Consider the following 16,526-nt stretch of genomic DNA (forward strand, 5'->3'; position numbering starts at 1 on the left):
GAGCAGTGACAGCAAAGGGAGTACCCTCCAAGAAGGTATGTTGATCAGAGCATGTTTCAAATTCAGACACTCCATATGATACATTTCACCCATACACCTGGCTTGTTAGCTTTGTCCTGAGGTACAGATGCTCCCTACTGTAGAGTATACCCTTGCTCGACCTGGCAGAGTCCTTTCAAGCACTTCACTTTTCATCTAGATGGGAGGGAGTTTCTGAATGAAGATAACTTATTTTGGTGAGTGATTTTAAAAAGGTACGTTTTCTAGTTTCTGGGATAGTTCCAGTTTTAGAGCTAGCCTCAGACAAATATTTGACTGCCAGTGAACCACATCTAAAATTCGGTTGTACGTTAAAAAAACGAAATATAATGAGGCTGAAAAGACTGGTTTTTTTGGTCGAATTGCAAAATGTTTTTTGTACTTAGTTTTTCATGTTGCACGGGCAGATCACCCACCGACTCTCCCATACCTTAAATTATACCCTTACCCCACCCCCCATTTATTTTATTTTGAAAAAGTGCAAAAATCCTGCAGAAATGCGACACAAAATCTCGATCTTTTCAGCCTCGTTATTTTCTGATATTCTGTTTTGGGGGTATTACCCTAAAATTCACTGAGACATACTTGGCAGTGTATACAGGAGTTTTTAAAAAAATGTTACTGGGCTATGCAAATCAAAACAACAATAGGGTGGATCTGGGCTAAAAACTGGTAGATCAATGGCATTTCTGCTAGCATCAGTATTTTAGTAGGAGGTTGTAGCCCAAACTGTATGGTAACCCACCTGCTCCTGGGCGTAGACACCTACTTAAAAATAATAAGATCCTTATCACTCCGATTAACCCCCGACATAAATAATTATCCTCTTATAAAAGCACTAAATAAAGAAAAATGGCCATGATCTTTTGGCACATTGTAGTCTGCAGCGTCAAGGGAACAACTATTCAAAACTAACATAAAACAATCTCCACAAACTGGGAACCATCCCAGAAGAACATTTCTTACCAACTTAAACTTAAAGTTTCTTAAATGTTATTGGAACTAAAAGACCTACCGTAGTACAAACATTTAACAATAAATAAATATGAAATATTAAACATGTTCCCTGTTCATTACACAGAGGCAAAGAGTCAATAGTAGTTGTGTGTGTTTTTATACATTGATTATTTTACTGCAGACACATTTTGGATCACACAAACGCTTTGACTACAATAAACACATTGTTTAAGTTTAAGTATCTCTGTGACAAATGTATTTAATCACTTTTTTCAGTTTCTTCGTTCTTCTTCCCTTTGGTTCTCCAACAATGTATATACAACCTTATCTACCATTACTACTAGCTTAAACAATACATCATTTGGATTGTGCGATGCCGTCTTTCATAACACTGTCTGCAACCTGTAACATTTCAATTACAGGGATTATTATTAAGTTTTGAAATTTGGAGTTTTAAAAACTCCACAAAGAGCGAAGTAAGAACTAATCTTACCGCTGCGTTTTTAATAACAAGTGTAACAAGTGGTTCAAATCGCCCAGTTAGACTTTTGTAGGAGAAATTAGCCACAGGATCTGTGCTTAAAGGATGACTTTAGAGCACACGAAGCAGATTCCTTTTCTGTAAGCGATTGTACACCTTATATGAAATGGAATGACTAATGTTTAGTTATGAATTTGTGATATAGTAGGTATTTGCTCCATCCCATTTTATTAAAAAGGCTACAGTTACATAATAAATAGATTAACATATACAACATAATCCACGCTTCAAGGAAATATTGTTTTACAATTTGTACAGTTTTTTTTCCAGGAAAATATCTGGCAACTACGATGAGCTCATCCCGTGGACAGGGCTCTGGTACACAGTTCTGGATGTGGGTGCATCCAAATTCTGGTACAAATTTGCATCTGTCGGAATGAAACATTTCTCACATCCTTTACATTTACACACACTCGACATTTAAACCTTTTGAGTGCCAGGCACCCCAGTAGAGAGAGAGGTGGGACAAAAGCAAATGTTCAGCTCAAAGATTTCTGCGATTCGCAGAGGGGGGCACTAGTAAGGGTGTGGCGCAAGACTTTACTCATTCTAGCTCCCACATTAGGGCCCACATACACGCCTTGTAGTAAAAGCAACCTAAGACTTTTTAGGGCATGTATATTAAGGGCACTCAAAAGGGTTGCATAACCCAATTTAGGTCATTCACTGAATTGGTACACATTCTCTTGTTTGTAATAGTAGCTACAGCAACTCCGTACCTACAGTACACGCCACTAAAGGAATCAGTCGCACTTAAAAGGGTGGGTTGGCATCATGGCTGGCATTCATCTGTCGCCCTAAACACATATGCTCTTCTCAGGATGTTTATGCCCCAAAGGAAAGCCGCTTTCTGCAGCTCTCTATCTGCAACGGTTTTAGGAAGCAAGCCAAAAGGTATCACAGACGTTTTTTCTGGACATGTTCACATTGCACTCCAAGACAAGCAGCACTGCCTGAGTCCATTTCCTCCCTTCAGTCACTCTTTGTCTTGTAGATCATAACATAACGAATTGTACTGTCTTCTGGATTAACCAAACAATCACATATTGTCTTGCTATTCGCATTGTCTGAGGGGAAAAACACTTTTTGGAGTTTGTGCCATCAGAGCAGTGGGCGCTGTGAAGAGATGAGGAGGAATGAGAATTATGAAGAGCACAAGAAACATGTTTTCATCTCCCCGATTTTGCTTGCCCCCAAATCCACGTCATCGCATTCAGTGATCTAGTACTTCTACTTATAAGGGACAGTATCAGAGAACCATCTAAGGGACATTGGGAACCAACATTACTGTGAGGCTAGGAGCTTTTCCCTCCCTAACGAGTCTGGTTTAATATCAAATCCAATGATACGTAGATGGTCCATTTCATCAGAACAGCTTGCTCCTTCATTTCCTTTACCTCATGGTCACAATGTAGTTGTAGCATTAACTAATGCAGCTTCCAGTTGTTAAATGTGGGTGCCAGTCCTTCTAATATTAGCCCAATAGGTCCAGTAATGAAGTGAAGGACAATATTTAGGTCAGCGTTCCGGAAGCAGCCTTTTCCTGGAATTCATTTGTTCTACTCACGAAGCAAGCCATTCGATAGATGTCTGGACTACTGTTGCTGGCCGTGCCTTCAAATGTCAGTGATCCACTAGATAATCACGCTGGATTCCCAGCCCAAATAACACCTGCCTGCTGTAAAAGGTCTTCTTTGGTAAAGGGCTTGTTTTACCATTTTAATGGCCCGCACCATTGCATAAACATCTGCCACACATGACCCCATGATTCTTATACATTTTCTAAGTGTTTGTAAACATCTTCAAAATTATTCAAAAGGAATACGCTCCGGGGGGCCTTTGGATGGACTGCCACTGGTTTTCATTCTTTGAAGAATACAACACCATGGATTAAAATCAAACAGATGTTTTCACTTCTTGTGTTCAGACCGGCTATTTGTGCATTTGTATGTGCCAATGGCGAAAATAACAGAGCAAAGCTGCATTCGACTCATGATCTTACGACATGCGATTTTTAAAGATAATTCGCTGTGGTCACAGAGTGGAATAACTTTTTATTGCTGCTGGAGAATTCAGTCAGAGAACCCTTCCCTAACCTGACGGTGGGGAGGATTTTTGCTTTTTATTCCACATGAGCTCACCCTGAATTTAAAGATGTGTATACGTAGACCTTTGTCTAATGATAGACAGTATAACTCTTGTGTGCCCATCACCCAGGGCAAAAAGATGATGGAGCCTGTTGGTCCCTGCAACTTGGGAGTGGGTAGACAAAGAACTTGCAGAGATTCTTTCCCACCACAGTAGGACATCTATATACTCCCTAAGGACAAAACAAGAATATTTTCTTAGAGTGCATACATAGATCCTAAGGGAACTTAAAGGGTTAACGTGGTGAAATTCTATACAGTCCATAACGTTATGACGTTTTTAGGGTGTAGACTTCGCATGTTCTGCATGATGTAGTAGTTGATGGTCATTTAGCCCTCATCTTGGTCTCTGGGAAAACCTCCTTATAATCATTTCTCTCAAAGTTCCATCTTGTATATGAATAAAGTCACTTTCGAGGTAGAAGTGTTCAGTGAGGGGACACCTTTGCACACTTCTTATGAGTATTCATATCTTGAATTGTAAAGCCAGCAGGAATGAGTGATGAGCTGCAGCCTGTGACTAGGAGCACAATTCTATAAGGCCTCATACCTTCCTGCTGGATTAAAGGTTACAACTGAATCATTGGCTATTAGGCAAGCGGCTTAATAGGAATATCCTTAGAGCGATAAAGAAAAGGGTTGCACAAGACTACAGCAGATATATAGATCAAGGATACAATGTTTTTCTTTATTATTCAAACAGACTAATTTCTCCAGGATTTACCAAGATGTTAATTTGCTCGAGCTCTATGTGAATGAAATGTATTGCGCAGAACTAGAAAATATATGCGTAAATGATTCAGGAAATGGGGTGGGCATGTCGAAGCACACCCTGAGTTCAGGGCATGCTCCACAGATTCCTTTTAAAAGACTCTGGAGGAAACATCAACTTTAAAACATGTTTATCTGATTTCTAAACAGAATTTCTCAAAAGAAGTTAAAACAGTGCCTTTATAAAAAACCTTTTGCTAAGCAATAGGTTTCTGAGACAACTCTAGAGGCAACCGGGCGAACGCTATAATTGAGCCCTTTCAGTGCGGCTGCAGGCATGGCGGCTGTAGTGCACGCTAGCTCTATGCCAAGCGCTTTAGGGAACTCATAGCGTATGCAACCAGAGTAACAAAGGATGCTACATAGGTTCAAGCAGCAGCAGCATATCCGGCAGCATCCCTCCGCCACTGTACCCAACCAGCTGGAACACAAGGCGCTGCACCGGTTTCCGCCTGCAGTGCATTCGTGGGAGGACACTTCTGTCGTGAGAGCTTCTCCTTTGTCTAAAAGTGAACGGGGCAATGAGGGCAGAAGACAGGAAGAAACAACATATTTTCAACACTAATTAGCACATTCATTTTGTGTTGCAATATTTGATAGCGATAAGTCGGTGGTCATTTTATTTTACCTCTCAGCGGATGCCTGTGCTTTTGGTATTTACTTATTTGTTCATGTGGTCTTTTTAACTACGTCTCCTAAAACGTTTTTCCTGATCCTTTTTCCTTTCGAATTTCCACATTTTATAGTTTAATGATATTCCCTAGCAGCTTCATTTTGATGACATTTTCCATTTTTCCACATAAATGTGTAGCAAATTAGTACAATATCACGACCCTGTCCTCTGTGACACCATATAGAGGCTCCACATGTGTACCACTGTCTAGTTACATATCCATATATCATGTACATTTTACATAGCCACCTTGTGCAAATAAAAGGGTACAGTACTATTCCAAGTGCCTCATCAGAAAATAATCAGGCACACAGTGTTTGTTACAAGTGGATTCCAAATTAGATGGATAGGGAGGCGTGATTACACTGTGGATTGGAAAACGGAGAACGCTGAAGGGGGAGCGGCGAGGCCCATAAATGACGTTGTAGAAAGGAAACTAGGTCCAGCCAAGAAATTAAACACAAAAGGAATGGGTGGTGGGGGTAGGTGCTGGAGATGCATGCTTTGTCATACAATCCCTTTCTGGCTGCATTGGTCAGAAGGAAAACTTACTGCAGTCGTTTTTGAGTGTTGGAGGGAAGAGGGATTGAGGGTGGTGGAAGAGATAAAGGGGAGATGAAACGGGAGGCATGCGGGGGGGCTGGCACCCGTAAAGATGGAGCCGTAGAATGCAATAGTTTGGCCCATGCAGCCAGATGCATTGTATTATGCTCCTGGAAGTACACACTCTTCACATTACTGCTCAGGCACTGACCATTTCAGGACATCTTGTGATCATTGTAAGAGCAAGCGCCTCACTTTTCTTTTACGCGTTCATGCTTCTGCAGTACTCGTTAGTCTTGCTCCCTCTGAGAGGTTTCCTAGCAGTGCCAATTCTCCCAATAGCATTTCTATCGAATGTGCAATCCTGCATTTGCAAGGAGTGAACAATCTTTTTCTGGTGTACAGAATAATGGCCCTTCCGATTATAAACGTTAAATATTTCATTCCTTGATCAGGCCTCCATCACTGTTAATGCGGCCACTTCGGGTGACGTGATCTGCCTGGGTGCGAGGTCAGGTATGAACCTTTTTTTTAGTCAGCCCAAGACAGGATAACGTTCCCCATTACTATTAGAGGGCCACTGGCTGATTTGGGCCTCCAGTTTTCCACTCAACAGTTTTCTGTGTTGTTCGCCTTGTGCAGACCTTCATAGATTGTGAGCTTTTTTGAAGTGTCCAACAAGGTGTTTCTTTTCGCGGAAGCAGCTGTCGCATTCAGTACATTTATACGGCCTTTCCCCTGAATGGATTCTCTGATGTATAGTAAGGCTTCCTTTTTGAGTAAAGCATTTCTCGCACTCGTCGCACTGATACGGTTTCTCCCCTGTATGTTTCGTCTGATGCCGAATGAGATGGTACTTACAGCTGAAGCTTTTCCCGCATTGAGCACATTGGTATGACCGGTGGTGGGTTCTCTGGTGCTTGAGGTATGGCGTCTTCCCACTGAAGCTTTTCAAACATTCCGCACATTGATAAATAATGTTATCTGAAGAAGTTCTGTGATGCACCGTGGAACCTCCTCTATGAAAGAAGCTTTGTTCCCGCTCAGCAAAAGGATGCCAACTTTCCTGTACCTTAGGGGGATAATTAAGAAACGTTTCACTGTCGGGACTCTCACTCTTGATGAATTTATCAGGAAAATCTACTTTGACCATTTCCTGATTTAATTTGGAATCCGATGAATTGCTGAAACTACTTTCGCACTGAGCGTCCGATTCCTCTTTAAGTTCCTCTGTCTTTTCAGGCCACTTGCGGCTTATGGAGGTTGTTCCCTTCCTGGACTTGTGAAAAAGCGTCATTTTTGCTTTTTCTGATGAAAATCTGGGTGGATTCGTTTTGCCAGTAAAATTCACAGATTCTTCGTCGATTCTGCTCATGGTTCTATCACCTTTTGAATAAAAATAAAATTGGCTTTATTTGTGCTTATCAAACAATATTTTTATTTCAGTGAGCCACAGAACAAGACATACAACGTAATTTTATAGCAGTTAACAATTCTTTTAAAATAACCATTCAATGTTTCAATGAAAAGATCCTGAGAATTAATGATATAGAGCAATACATCACACAGGATGTCACCTTATGTAGATATGGGTAGTGTTGAATGTGCCATTCCAAATGTTTCGTGGATGTACGTGCACTCACATGGTGCGGCCAATTGTATAAAGCAATTTAATGTGTACATCGACTCCCTGACACACACAGACAGGCCAGCAGGAATAAATGAGAAGGTCTGAGGGTTCAGAGGTATTTCAAACAATACAAGACTGAATACTGGCGAAATGGGTTCATAATTTAGGGAGATACCTACCTTGGTTAACTTCTCTAAAAATAGGAACTACCACGGTTCCCAAAGAGGATGGTGGTACTAGTTCAGTTCTAGCAAACCGCATTCGCCATAAAGCAATGCACAAGACCCAGATTTAGCCTCATTCAGATAGCGTTTGACCAGAACTTTGCACAGGCCAGGACAAATGCCCCATTTGTTGTAGTTTATTGCCCACAGTAAAAACAACCAACTCCTCCCCAATTCCAATGCAACACACTCTGGTTTTACAAAGTATTTCCCGCAAGGCCTACCCTTTTCCTCAGCTATATAGTTTGCGGAAACATAAACATCATTCATCTCGGAAAGTCTACAAGACCCCATCATAGTTACTAATGGCTGTTCCCCAAAACAGCCAATAGTCTCCGGGGTTTGATAGCCTCCTTCACATTTTCATTAGTATTTAGCTTCCCCGGTTTCTTCTTCTTTTCTATCACTTCCCGATATTTACGAGAATTAAGTTTGACCCATAGACCACTTTACAACATTTTTCTAAAGGATTTTCCTTAGCAAAACTACCTTATTTGACATAGCAAGAATTTGTGACGTGACCAAACCAAAAGTCTGCTTGGTCATTAATGGGACCACTGTCCCACACATGCCTTTGTGGAGCTTGGAGATTTAGGCAACATTTATATTTCCATGGCTCTGTATTGTACCGGGAAGTGGCAGCGTTGTCCTGCAAGCAACGTCAGTGTCTATAAATGAAATGATAAAGGAAGATTATGATTGAAGACTCCTATCATTTCCATTATAAATGGAAGCCAACAAGGTTGTTTTCAAGCATCCACATCCGAGTAAGCAGGCAATAAGACTTGAAAGGTTTTCTCCTCACGTTGTCAGGTTGTACATTTTTGTTGGGTGCACCCCCATTGTTAGGACAGAATTAGACCGGACGTTGGACCTGTGTCTGAAATGCATCTACTATGGCTTCTGCCACTTCAGCTATGAGAACACGTCATTTGCACCAATAAAGGATCAGCATGAAGAAGATATACAGCATCAGCGTAATTTTGTATATTATATAGTGATTTTGAGCGTGCATATTATGCAGTCGTTTTACTACATAAAGGCGTCTTAGTTCATTAGAATAATTCTCTGTATGTCAGCAGAACCTCACTGTAATATCCCATGCTTACTGGTGTGAAGTAGAAACATTCAAGTCTTCCAGACCAACTGAGCTGTCAGCTGCAGTATCAACCTTTAGTTTTACAATTCATGGAAGTACCTTAAAATCCCACACAAGTGAGGGTCGGAGGGGGCAATCATCAACGTGTCTCAGAATGAAGGCAGTGTAGCGCGCCCACTTCCCCATCCTAAAAACAGGTCTTGAACTATCATGTAAGAGGGCTGATACAAATCGCCAAAACATTCATTGCAGTCTTTTGTTTTTGTAACCATATCCATTCATAGTAACATGCAAGGCAATGTCATGGTTAGTCTTTTCAGAACTGCTACAAGAGTAAGATTCTCGGAAGCCCAATATTGTGGCGCTACAAATGTAAATTTGTATCACACGTGAGAGTCGGTGGCAAGCACTGCTATCTGTTTAGCCACCACGCTAGTACTCCATGTCGCATCTTCTCTTCTAGTGGTGTTAACACATTTTCTCTGGCATGAACATCAGGTTCTAATGTCCACATGGAGCATTATTATATATAAATGAATCATAGCTGGTCGTTCCAGCCAGTCCTTTCAATCATACAATTAACTATGTGACTAACAGGAACATAGTTTCTTTGTGCAGCTTTCACATCTCTTTCAATAGGACCCATAGCATATTCGCTGACTGTATTAACCTGGACTGATTTTGGGGAGGAAGGCATTTTTCAACCTCACTCCCAAGCCTTAACCACAGGAGTCCATTCCCAACAGCAAGGCAACCACGCACGTTTAAATAAACAGGACACGTTTGCCTCGTTCACAGGACAGGCAGCCCTATGAATGCCACTCATAAATGCCACTCGAAAACAGTAAACAAACTTTTTTCTGCAAAATAATTTTGCTGAAAAGTGTTTGTTTGCTGTATTAGGATTGGCATTCATAGGACTGCTCTTTCTATGAACGTGTATTTTAATTCTCTGCTCTCCTGCAGTAACCAGCTCAAGCTCCCGAGAGCAGATTGTACTGTTTCTACCTTCAAAATGGATGCCCCAAATCCTTTAGAAGCAGGACTTCAAAGCTGATTTGCAGTTTTTCATAGACACTTATTTTTTTTAAAGTCAATATATATTTTTAATTATGGCCAATAAAACATTTTTGAGAGAACTTCCCCTTTAATACGTTCTATAGTACTACTAGGACTTTGTGATCCATTGCTTTGTACAGGAGAACTTTAAAATACTTTAGCAACAAACGGTTACTTACCTTTAACATTGGTGAACTCTGTTCCTAGGGGTGGGCTTCAGTCCAGCGCTGGCCATTGTAGCAGTGTTCATGTTTGGTTCTAGTTTGTGGCTGTTCCCTTGATCCTGCTACTTTATTCTTAGTTCTAGTCCCTAGTTCCTGTTTTCTGGCTCCTGGATTTCGAGTTTAGTGTGCTTAGTGCTATTTTCTGCTTCCTGGATTTCCTTTCTGGTTTCATCTATGTTGCAGTCAGAGCTTTCCAGTGTTTTCCTGTTCAGCACAGTTTGTCTGTGTTCTATAGGTCTTTGCCCTTACTCTCTTCTGCAGTGCAAACTTGATCCATAAGACATCCCTCATTAAAAGAATTGCTATTTTGTACACTTTTCCTTCCGAGCACTGGGTAAAGAGCGGGCAGGTTTTGGTCTAGTAATTGTATTTCCCCTCCCCCTGTTCCTTGTCTCACTCTTAAGAGCCTGTTCCTGGGGAGATTCAGGGGAGATGTTCCTGTGCACATCTCCCCTGGTTCCCTATTCAGAGCAGAGTGTGGCGTTAAGTCCAGCTCTTGTGTGAATGTCTAGGTTTCCCTTTCTATCCTGTAAACACGATTCTTCCATGTCCCTTGTGAAGAGTCTAATGTATTAAGTGATCCCCCTTTGCTGTTTTTATCGTCCTCATTAGTATTGTCTTTAAGTTACCTTATATAATACCAACCATCAAGAGTGCCAGCTTACAGACCCTGTAATTGCTTATCCTGTGTGTAGGTTTAGCACTGACAGTAACTTTTACAGCGATGCTTGGTGAGGAGCTTGCAGACTTTCTTTGTAATCATACAGAGCTTCAAGGTGCTTACCCCATATCACGTTCTACTTGCACATCCTGGGTGTTTGTGTGCATTTATCTCTGCTCCTGAGTGCAGGTTGCTTGATACTTATTACTCACTGTGTGGGAGGATAGCTCAGGGGCAACGTGCTCGCGTTGGAAGCAAGACGATACGTAGCAACACAGGTTCGATCCCCGGGTCCACGCTTAGAAACCTCTGGGTATTAAGCGCGTTATAAATATCATATCATATCATATCATGTGCACAGTTCCCTAGCAATAGCCACTGTCCTTTGCCTCTCCGCATGGATGGCACTTACTGGCTTGGAAATCTGAGGGGATTGATGATGCTCAGACTCAATTAGGTCATCAGACATCTTGGGTCATCCCCAGCCGATGCCTCCATCAAAGGATCATTTCCTTGCTGAGTGGCTGTGCTCTACCGCTTCTCAACACTGATCTGTGTGTCTTCCAGGGTGCTGCATGGCCCCTGTTGCTGTCATCACTACTGTCGAGTTCTCTGCCCCATGCGTCATTTCTACAGGCGTCTTTTTGGTTGCCCCTTCCTCGTTCTCATCCATGCTGGGTCATGGGTGCAGTGACATTACTCAGTGCCTCTAAACGCCACTAGGCAGGTCTAAACCCAAACTCACCTGCAACAATGATTTGGCTTGGCAGACGCCAACTGTAGCAGATGGTGCTAAACCTTGCAGCTGACAGAAAATGGTCAGTGTTGCCCTGTTACTTTAGGCCACCTTGCAGCTGACAGAAAATGGTCAGTGTTGCCCTGTAACTTTAGGACACCTTGAAGCTGACAGAAAATGGTCAGTGCTGCCCTGTTACTTTAGGCCACCTTGCAGCTGACAGAAAATGGTCAGTGTTGCCCTGTTACTTTAGGCCACCTTGCAGCTGACAGAAAATGGTCAGTGTTGCCCTGTTACTTTAGGACACCTTGAAGCTGACAGAAAATGGTCAGTGCTGCCCTGTTACTTTAGGCCACCTTGCAGCTGACAGAAAATGGTCAGTGTTGCCCTGTTACTTTAGGCCACCTTGCAGCTGACAGAAAATGGTCAGTGTTGCCCTGTTACTTTAGGCCACCTTAATTCATTTTAAAGGGTGGGTCCAGCTCAAGTTGTTAGAAAACCATTGACTACTCATGACTGAATCCACAGAATAACAGCTTTTGATACTTTCACAGTGAATATAAAAGCTGCTGACTTTAACACTAGGCTCTGAAGGCCAACTGGGTTATGACCAATCAGCACACCCTCATCTACATAGAACATCACAGGGATACGCCTCGTCGCTACGGTAGAAACATATAAAGGTGTTTGTAGAAAATACTGTTCTAGACCATTAAAAATAAAGAAAATAGCAGAGGGGCAAGGGACACAACACTGTCCAACTCCTCGAGTTATTTCAAACGGGCTCTGTGCTCTTCCGTTCTGAGCCATACCAAAACTACATCTGTTAAATTAAAGTAAAGCTGAAGGATAATATTCAACAGTACGTCCTTAACCTCCATCTCTTTCAGGGTCTCTCAAAGAACAGTCTTGTCCTTGCAACCAAAGACAGCGGACAGGACTGTTAAGTCAGAATTCCTATTTTTGGGGAGTCTAGGGCCACTTCACGGGCCCCTCACGTTTTGTCACCCTCTATTTTTTTAAATCACTGATATTGTTGGTGGCCAGAGGGACTTCTTCTGAAATGCTGCTGACATTGAAACCCTTTTTGCTTTACTTAAGGTATATCGTAATGGGTTGCCCCGAAGGCGCCTCTTAGGCAGCCCACTTATGCCCTCGGGTGATTAATTTACCCTACATTGGCTTTAGGGTGTAGTGTCACAGATGGCCTCAAGAACACACCAACTCTCAAAGATGTTTCAATAGTTATTATTAAAATGCACACACAATGCAGTACCACTTTCACTCACTAGCCAATAACTCACCTTTTCCAGAAATCACCTTCACACACTGCTGCTTTTCCTGCCTCCTGCTGGTTTCTTAGTCTTGAACCTCCTCCTCCTATGATCTCACCCAAATAACCCACACTTCATGCCTTCTGTGGTCTCTTTTTTTTTTAGCTCCCTCCAAATCTCTGGAATAGTTCTCTGTTTGTGGCCAATCTGGCAGAGACTTCCCCACCTGGGGCGTTGTGATGAGAGGCAAAGTTACCAGTAGTGCCCTACGGCCCGCCCATTTATTCTGCTCAGGCCCGTTGGCGGAACAGCAGTGATGTCCCGGGAAGGTGTATGTTCTTATTAGGTGGTACAGTTCCTGGCAGCCCTAAGGAAAGTCCTTTACTTGTGAGGGCTTGGCCCCTCATACAAGTCCCTGGTGGCGTAGTGCGCTCGCTGGCAGCTGTGCATGCTCACCACCATCACACGGCAGCAGCAGCCAGCCATTCCTCTCAGTCTACTGCATGTAGATGGGGTTGCTGGGCTTCTTTATCGCTGCTGGTCTTGCTCTGCTGGCAGTGCATCACGGAGGCTGGGGCACTACAGCTGGTGGTCGGGCTTTTTCTGCGGATGGCATGTGGTGCTCGACAAAGGGTTTTACAGACCGATACAAGGGGGGGAAGGAATTGGGGCCCTCTCAACTGCCACTATCCAACTCAGGGGTAGGACTGGCTCTGGATTTCTCACTGGTAGGCCCTCCCACCCCTGGATAACAGGGGGTCCCGTCCCCCCTTCACAAGGCTAGGGTAATTGCCTTTTCACACACTGGCATACACCCCTCTCCTCATCTTCCTCCCATCTCTTTCCATTATCTGGATGTAGATCTTCTACTGCGGTCTTATCAGCCTGGACGGCAGTCTTTGTTCTTTCCAAGGGCTTTCGCCGGGAGACCTTGTATTTTGACAGGATTATGACATTTTCTATCGATTTCCCTCATGCTACACACCGTCCAGAGTCCCAGGTCTGGCCTCCCTTCCTCCTGGAACAAATCTACAAGGTAATCTGGTTCTCCCATCCATTTTGCTGGTTCCACCTCGATGGGGGACGCTTGGACCTGGATGAAGAAGCCCAATTTCCATAGGTTATCCCTTTGGCTTTGCCGGACCAAATGCATACATTGCTTGTATGGCCTCCTCCAGAGTGGGGTTATGAAGATGCCATGTGACATTCTTTAGACATGGGGCTAGGGAGTCTATATACTGCTCCAATGCAATACCAACAAGTCTTTCAACTCCCTATAGGTCTTATCCAAGAGGCACTTGTTGAACAGGTCAATTACTTGATAGGACAGCTGTTGCAGAGTTTCACCTTGACATAGATGTATGTGCTGAAGGCGAAACTGATAATGCTATCAGTCTTGTCGTAATCACTTGAGGAGGTCTCATTTCAAATCCTCGTAGGGCAAATACATCAAGGTTTAAAGCTTGTAAGGCTTACCAAATCAACAGTGGAGCAATGTACTTGGTCTAGCGTTCCACCATATGGTCTCTGCAACCCTCTCAAAATTGACAAAGAAAGTGGAGGGATCTGCCCAGTGCCAGGCTTTTGTAGAATAGTCTGGAGATTCGCCGTTTGTTCTCGTCCCTTGACCATTACACCTTGTAGAGCTGTCAAACATTCTTGGTGATTGCGACTGATTTTAAATTGCCCATCAACTAAGGTCCTTGGCAGGTCCTCCATGGGTGTTGGGGAGGGTCCGGTGTCACAGTGAATGCAAGTCCTTTGGGCAACATGGTATTCCGCCATCTTATTTATTTATTTATTGTTCGCTTGTTAGGCACTTATACAGCAAGTCAATTCTGTTTCAAAGTGCCCACAGAGCAAAGGGTAGGAACATGGAAATGAAACACATTACAAAACACTTAAATATTAAATAAAGTGGAGGGAAAAAAAGAAAAGGACAAACCTACTATGCCTTGTGAGTATTCAGAACGTGCAAGTGCAGCAAGGAAGAGGGCAGTGGGGGTAGGTGATGGAGTGTCTGTGCTGGTGGGTGACCCACAGATAAAGTGCAAAGGTATGGTAAGTGCTACACAGCCTGGAGCCACGTTGGGTGAAAGAGCGAGCCTGCAGGGCAGACGGTGTGCCAAGGCAAGTGCTGAAGGTAGACAAGCTGGGGCGATTGGGTGTGGGAGGTCAGGGGCCCTGAGGATGTATAAGGGCCCAGGACACCAATCACAGCAATTGTGAGAGAAGAAGGTAAGGAGGAGGTAAAGAGGAAAGTATTGAAGAGCTTCCGGAATTACAGAAAGTCCTGCTCAAGACGCAGAAGGAGGGGGAGGCTGTTCCATAGGAGGGAGCCAGCTGAGGAAAGCGATCAACTTCCTCCCCCTTACCAAAACGCTTTACACACAAAGAGTTGGAGCCAGAGGAACATATAGGTTTAGAGGGAGAGTATTTAGTAGGAGAGAGGTGAAGATAGTGTGGTCGCTGGCCACTACAGCCTTGTCGATGATGCACATGGATTTGAATTTAATCCATGCAGCGACTGGGAGCCGAAGATGTGGTCCCTGGGTTTAAGGCCAAGGATAAGTCTCACTGCCCTATTCTGAAATAGCTGGAGAGGTCACATAGTGGAAGAAGGTAGATTCAGGAGGAGGCTATTGCAACAGCCAAGCCTAGAGAGAACCAGGGCTCGGGTAACATTGAGCTTCTGGGAGAAAGTGAGAAAAGGGAGAATTCCTTAAAGAAGAGCTGAAAGTGGGACTTCTTGGCAATGTCCTGCGTGTGAGGGAGGGAGGAGAGAAGGGAGTCGAAGATGATTCCAAGGTTTCTGACTTCAGAAGGAGCCGGGGGAGAGCCCATGGAGGAAGGCCAGAGTGAAGGGAAGAAGGAGGGAGCAGGGGTCCCAATGGGAAGGATCGCAATTTTACTGGCATTGAGGCAGAGATTGTTGGAAGTGCACCAGGACTGGATGGCAGATAAGCAGTCAGGGATGATGGAAGGTGCAAGAGGGTCAGCAGGAAGTTTGAAAAAGAGTTGTGTGTCACCTGCATAATACTGGAAGCTGGGGAGAAGGAGATGAGTGCCAGCTGAGCAAGATTGATGTTTAAGAGCCAAGGGGAGAGGACAGAATCCTGGGGGACACCAGAGGAGGAGAAGGAAGTAGGAGAGGTGAAGGTGCCCCGGGTGACTTGGGAACGAGCGGTCAGTTAGGAAGGTCAGCCAATCCAGTGCCCGTTTCGAGATACCAAGGGTATTGTGGAGCCTACAGTTGACCGTGTCAAAGGCAGAGGAAAGATTGAGTAGGATGAGGATATCTGAGGAGTTGTAGTCCGGGGATGCGAGCAGTTCTTCACGGGTGTTGAGAAGAGCAGTTTCCATGACTCTGGATGCTCAGAATTCAGATGGATGGTCGTGGAGACCATTAACAATTTCAATATGCAAGTTAAGTTGGGGCAAGGCCAGCATCTCCAGCAGTTTCCTCAGGAAGGCGGTGATGGAAATAGGATGGTAGTTGGCTGGACAGGTAGGGTCTGCTGAAGGTTCTTTCAAGAGGGGGCACCCAAGGGAGTACTTGAGGGATGAGGGGAAAGATCCAGTGGCAAAAAAGTGGTTTCAGAAATCAGCAAGTACAGGGGCAAGCGAGCCAATGTTGTCCTTGAAGGTTCTGGAGGAGCAAGGGACCTGTGTAGAAGAGACCTTCATGGAGTGGACAACTCTAGTAACTTCTTGAGGTGTGACAGGGAGGGGGGGAGGGGGAAGGGTGAGGAGCCAAGTGAGGCAAGGGGTAGTGGGATGGGTTGGGTGGGTGAGTAACAAGGGTGTTCAGGATGTCCTGAGTTTTGGTGGTGAAGTGAATGGCTAGTACGTTGCAGAGGGCATGGGGATGAGGAGACTGCAGAAGGATTGGTGAAAGGATGACACTTGGTTAAGTAAGGACCTTTATTGAAGTCCACAGAGCACCAA

At 43.9% G+C, this 16,526-nt stretch overlaps 1 protein-coding gene across 2 annotated transcripts in view; it reads right to left on the minus strand.

Annotated features, from left to right (window-relative positions):
- Positions 1-1,136: 1,136 nt before the first annotated feature.
- The window catches only part of LOC138510510 (zinc finger protein 777-like), a 367,312-nt gene continuing 351,922 nt past the window's right edge, over positions 1,137-16,526 (minus strand). For both annotated transcript variants that reach the window (XM_069626210.1, XM_069626209.1), the window contains exon 9: positions 1,137-7,057. In XM_069626210.1, coding sequence (XP_069482311.1) covers positions 6,318-7,057 — 740 coding nt within the window. In that variant the 3' untranslated portion in view covers positions 1,137-6,317. The remainder of the gene's footprint in view (positions 7,058-16,526) is intronic.

Source organism: Ambystoma mexicanum, chromosome 6p, assembly GCF_040938575.1.
Source record: "Ambystoma mexicanum isolate Mex_15411 chromosome 6p, UKY_AmexF1_1, whole genome shotgun sequence".
NCBI lineage: Eukaryota > Metazoa > Chordata > Amphibia > Caudata > Ambystomatidae > Ambystoma > Ambystoma mexicanum.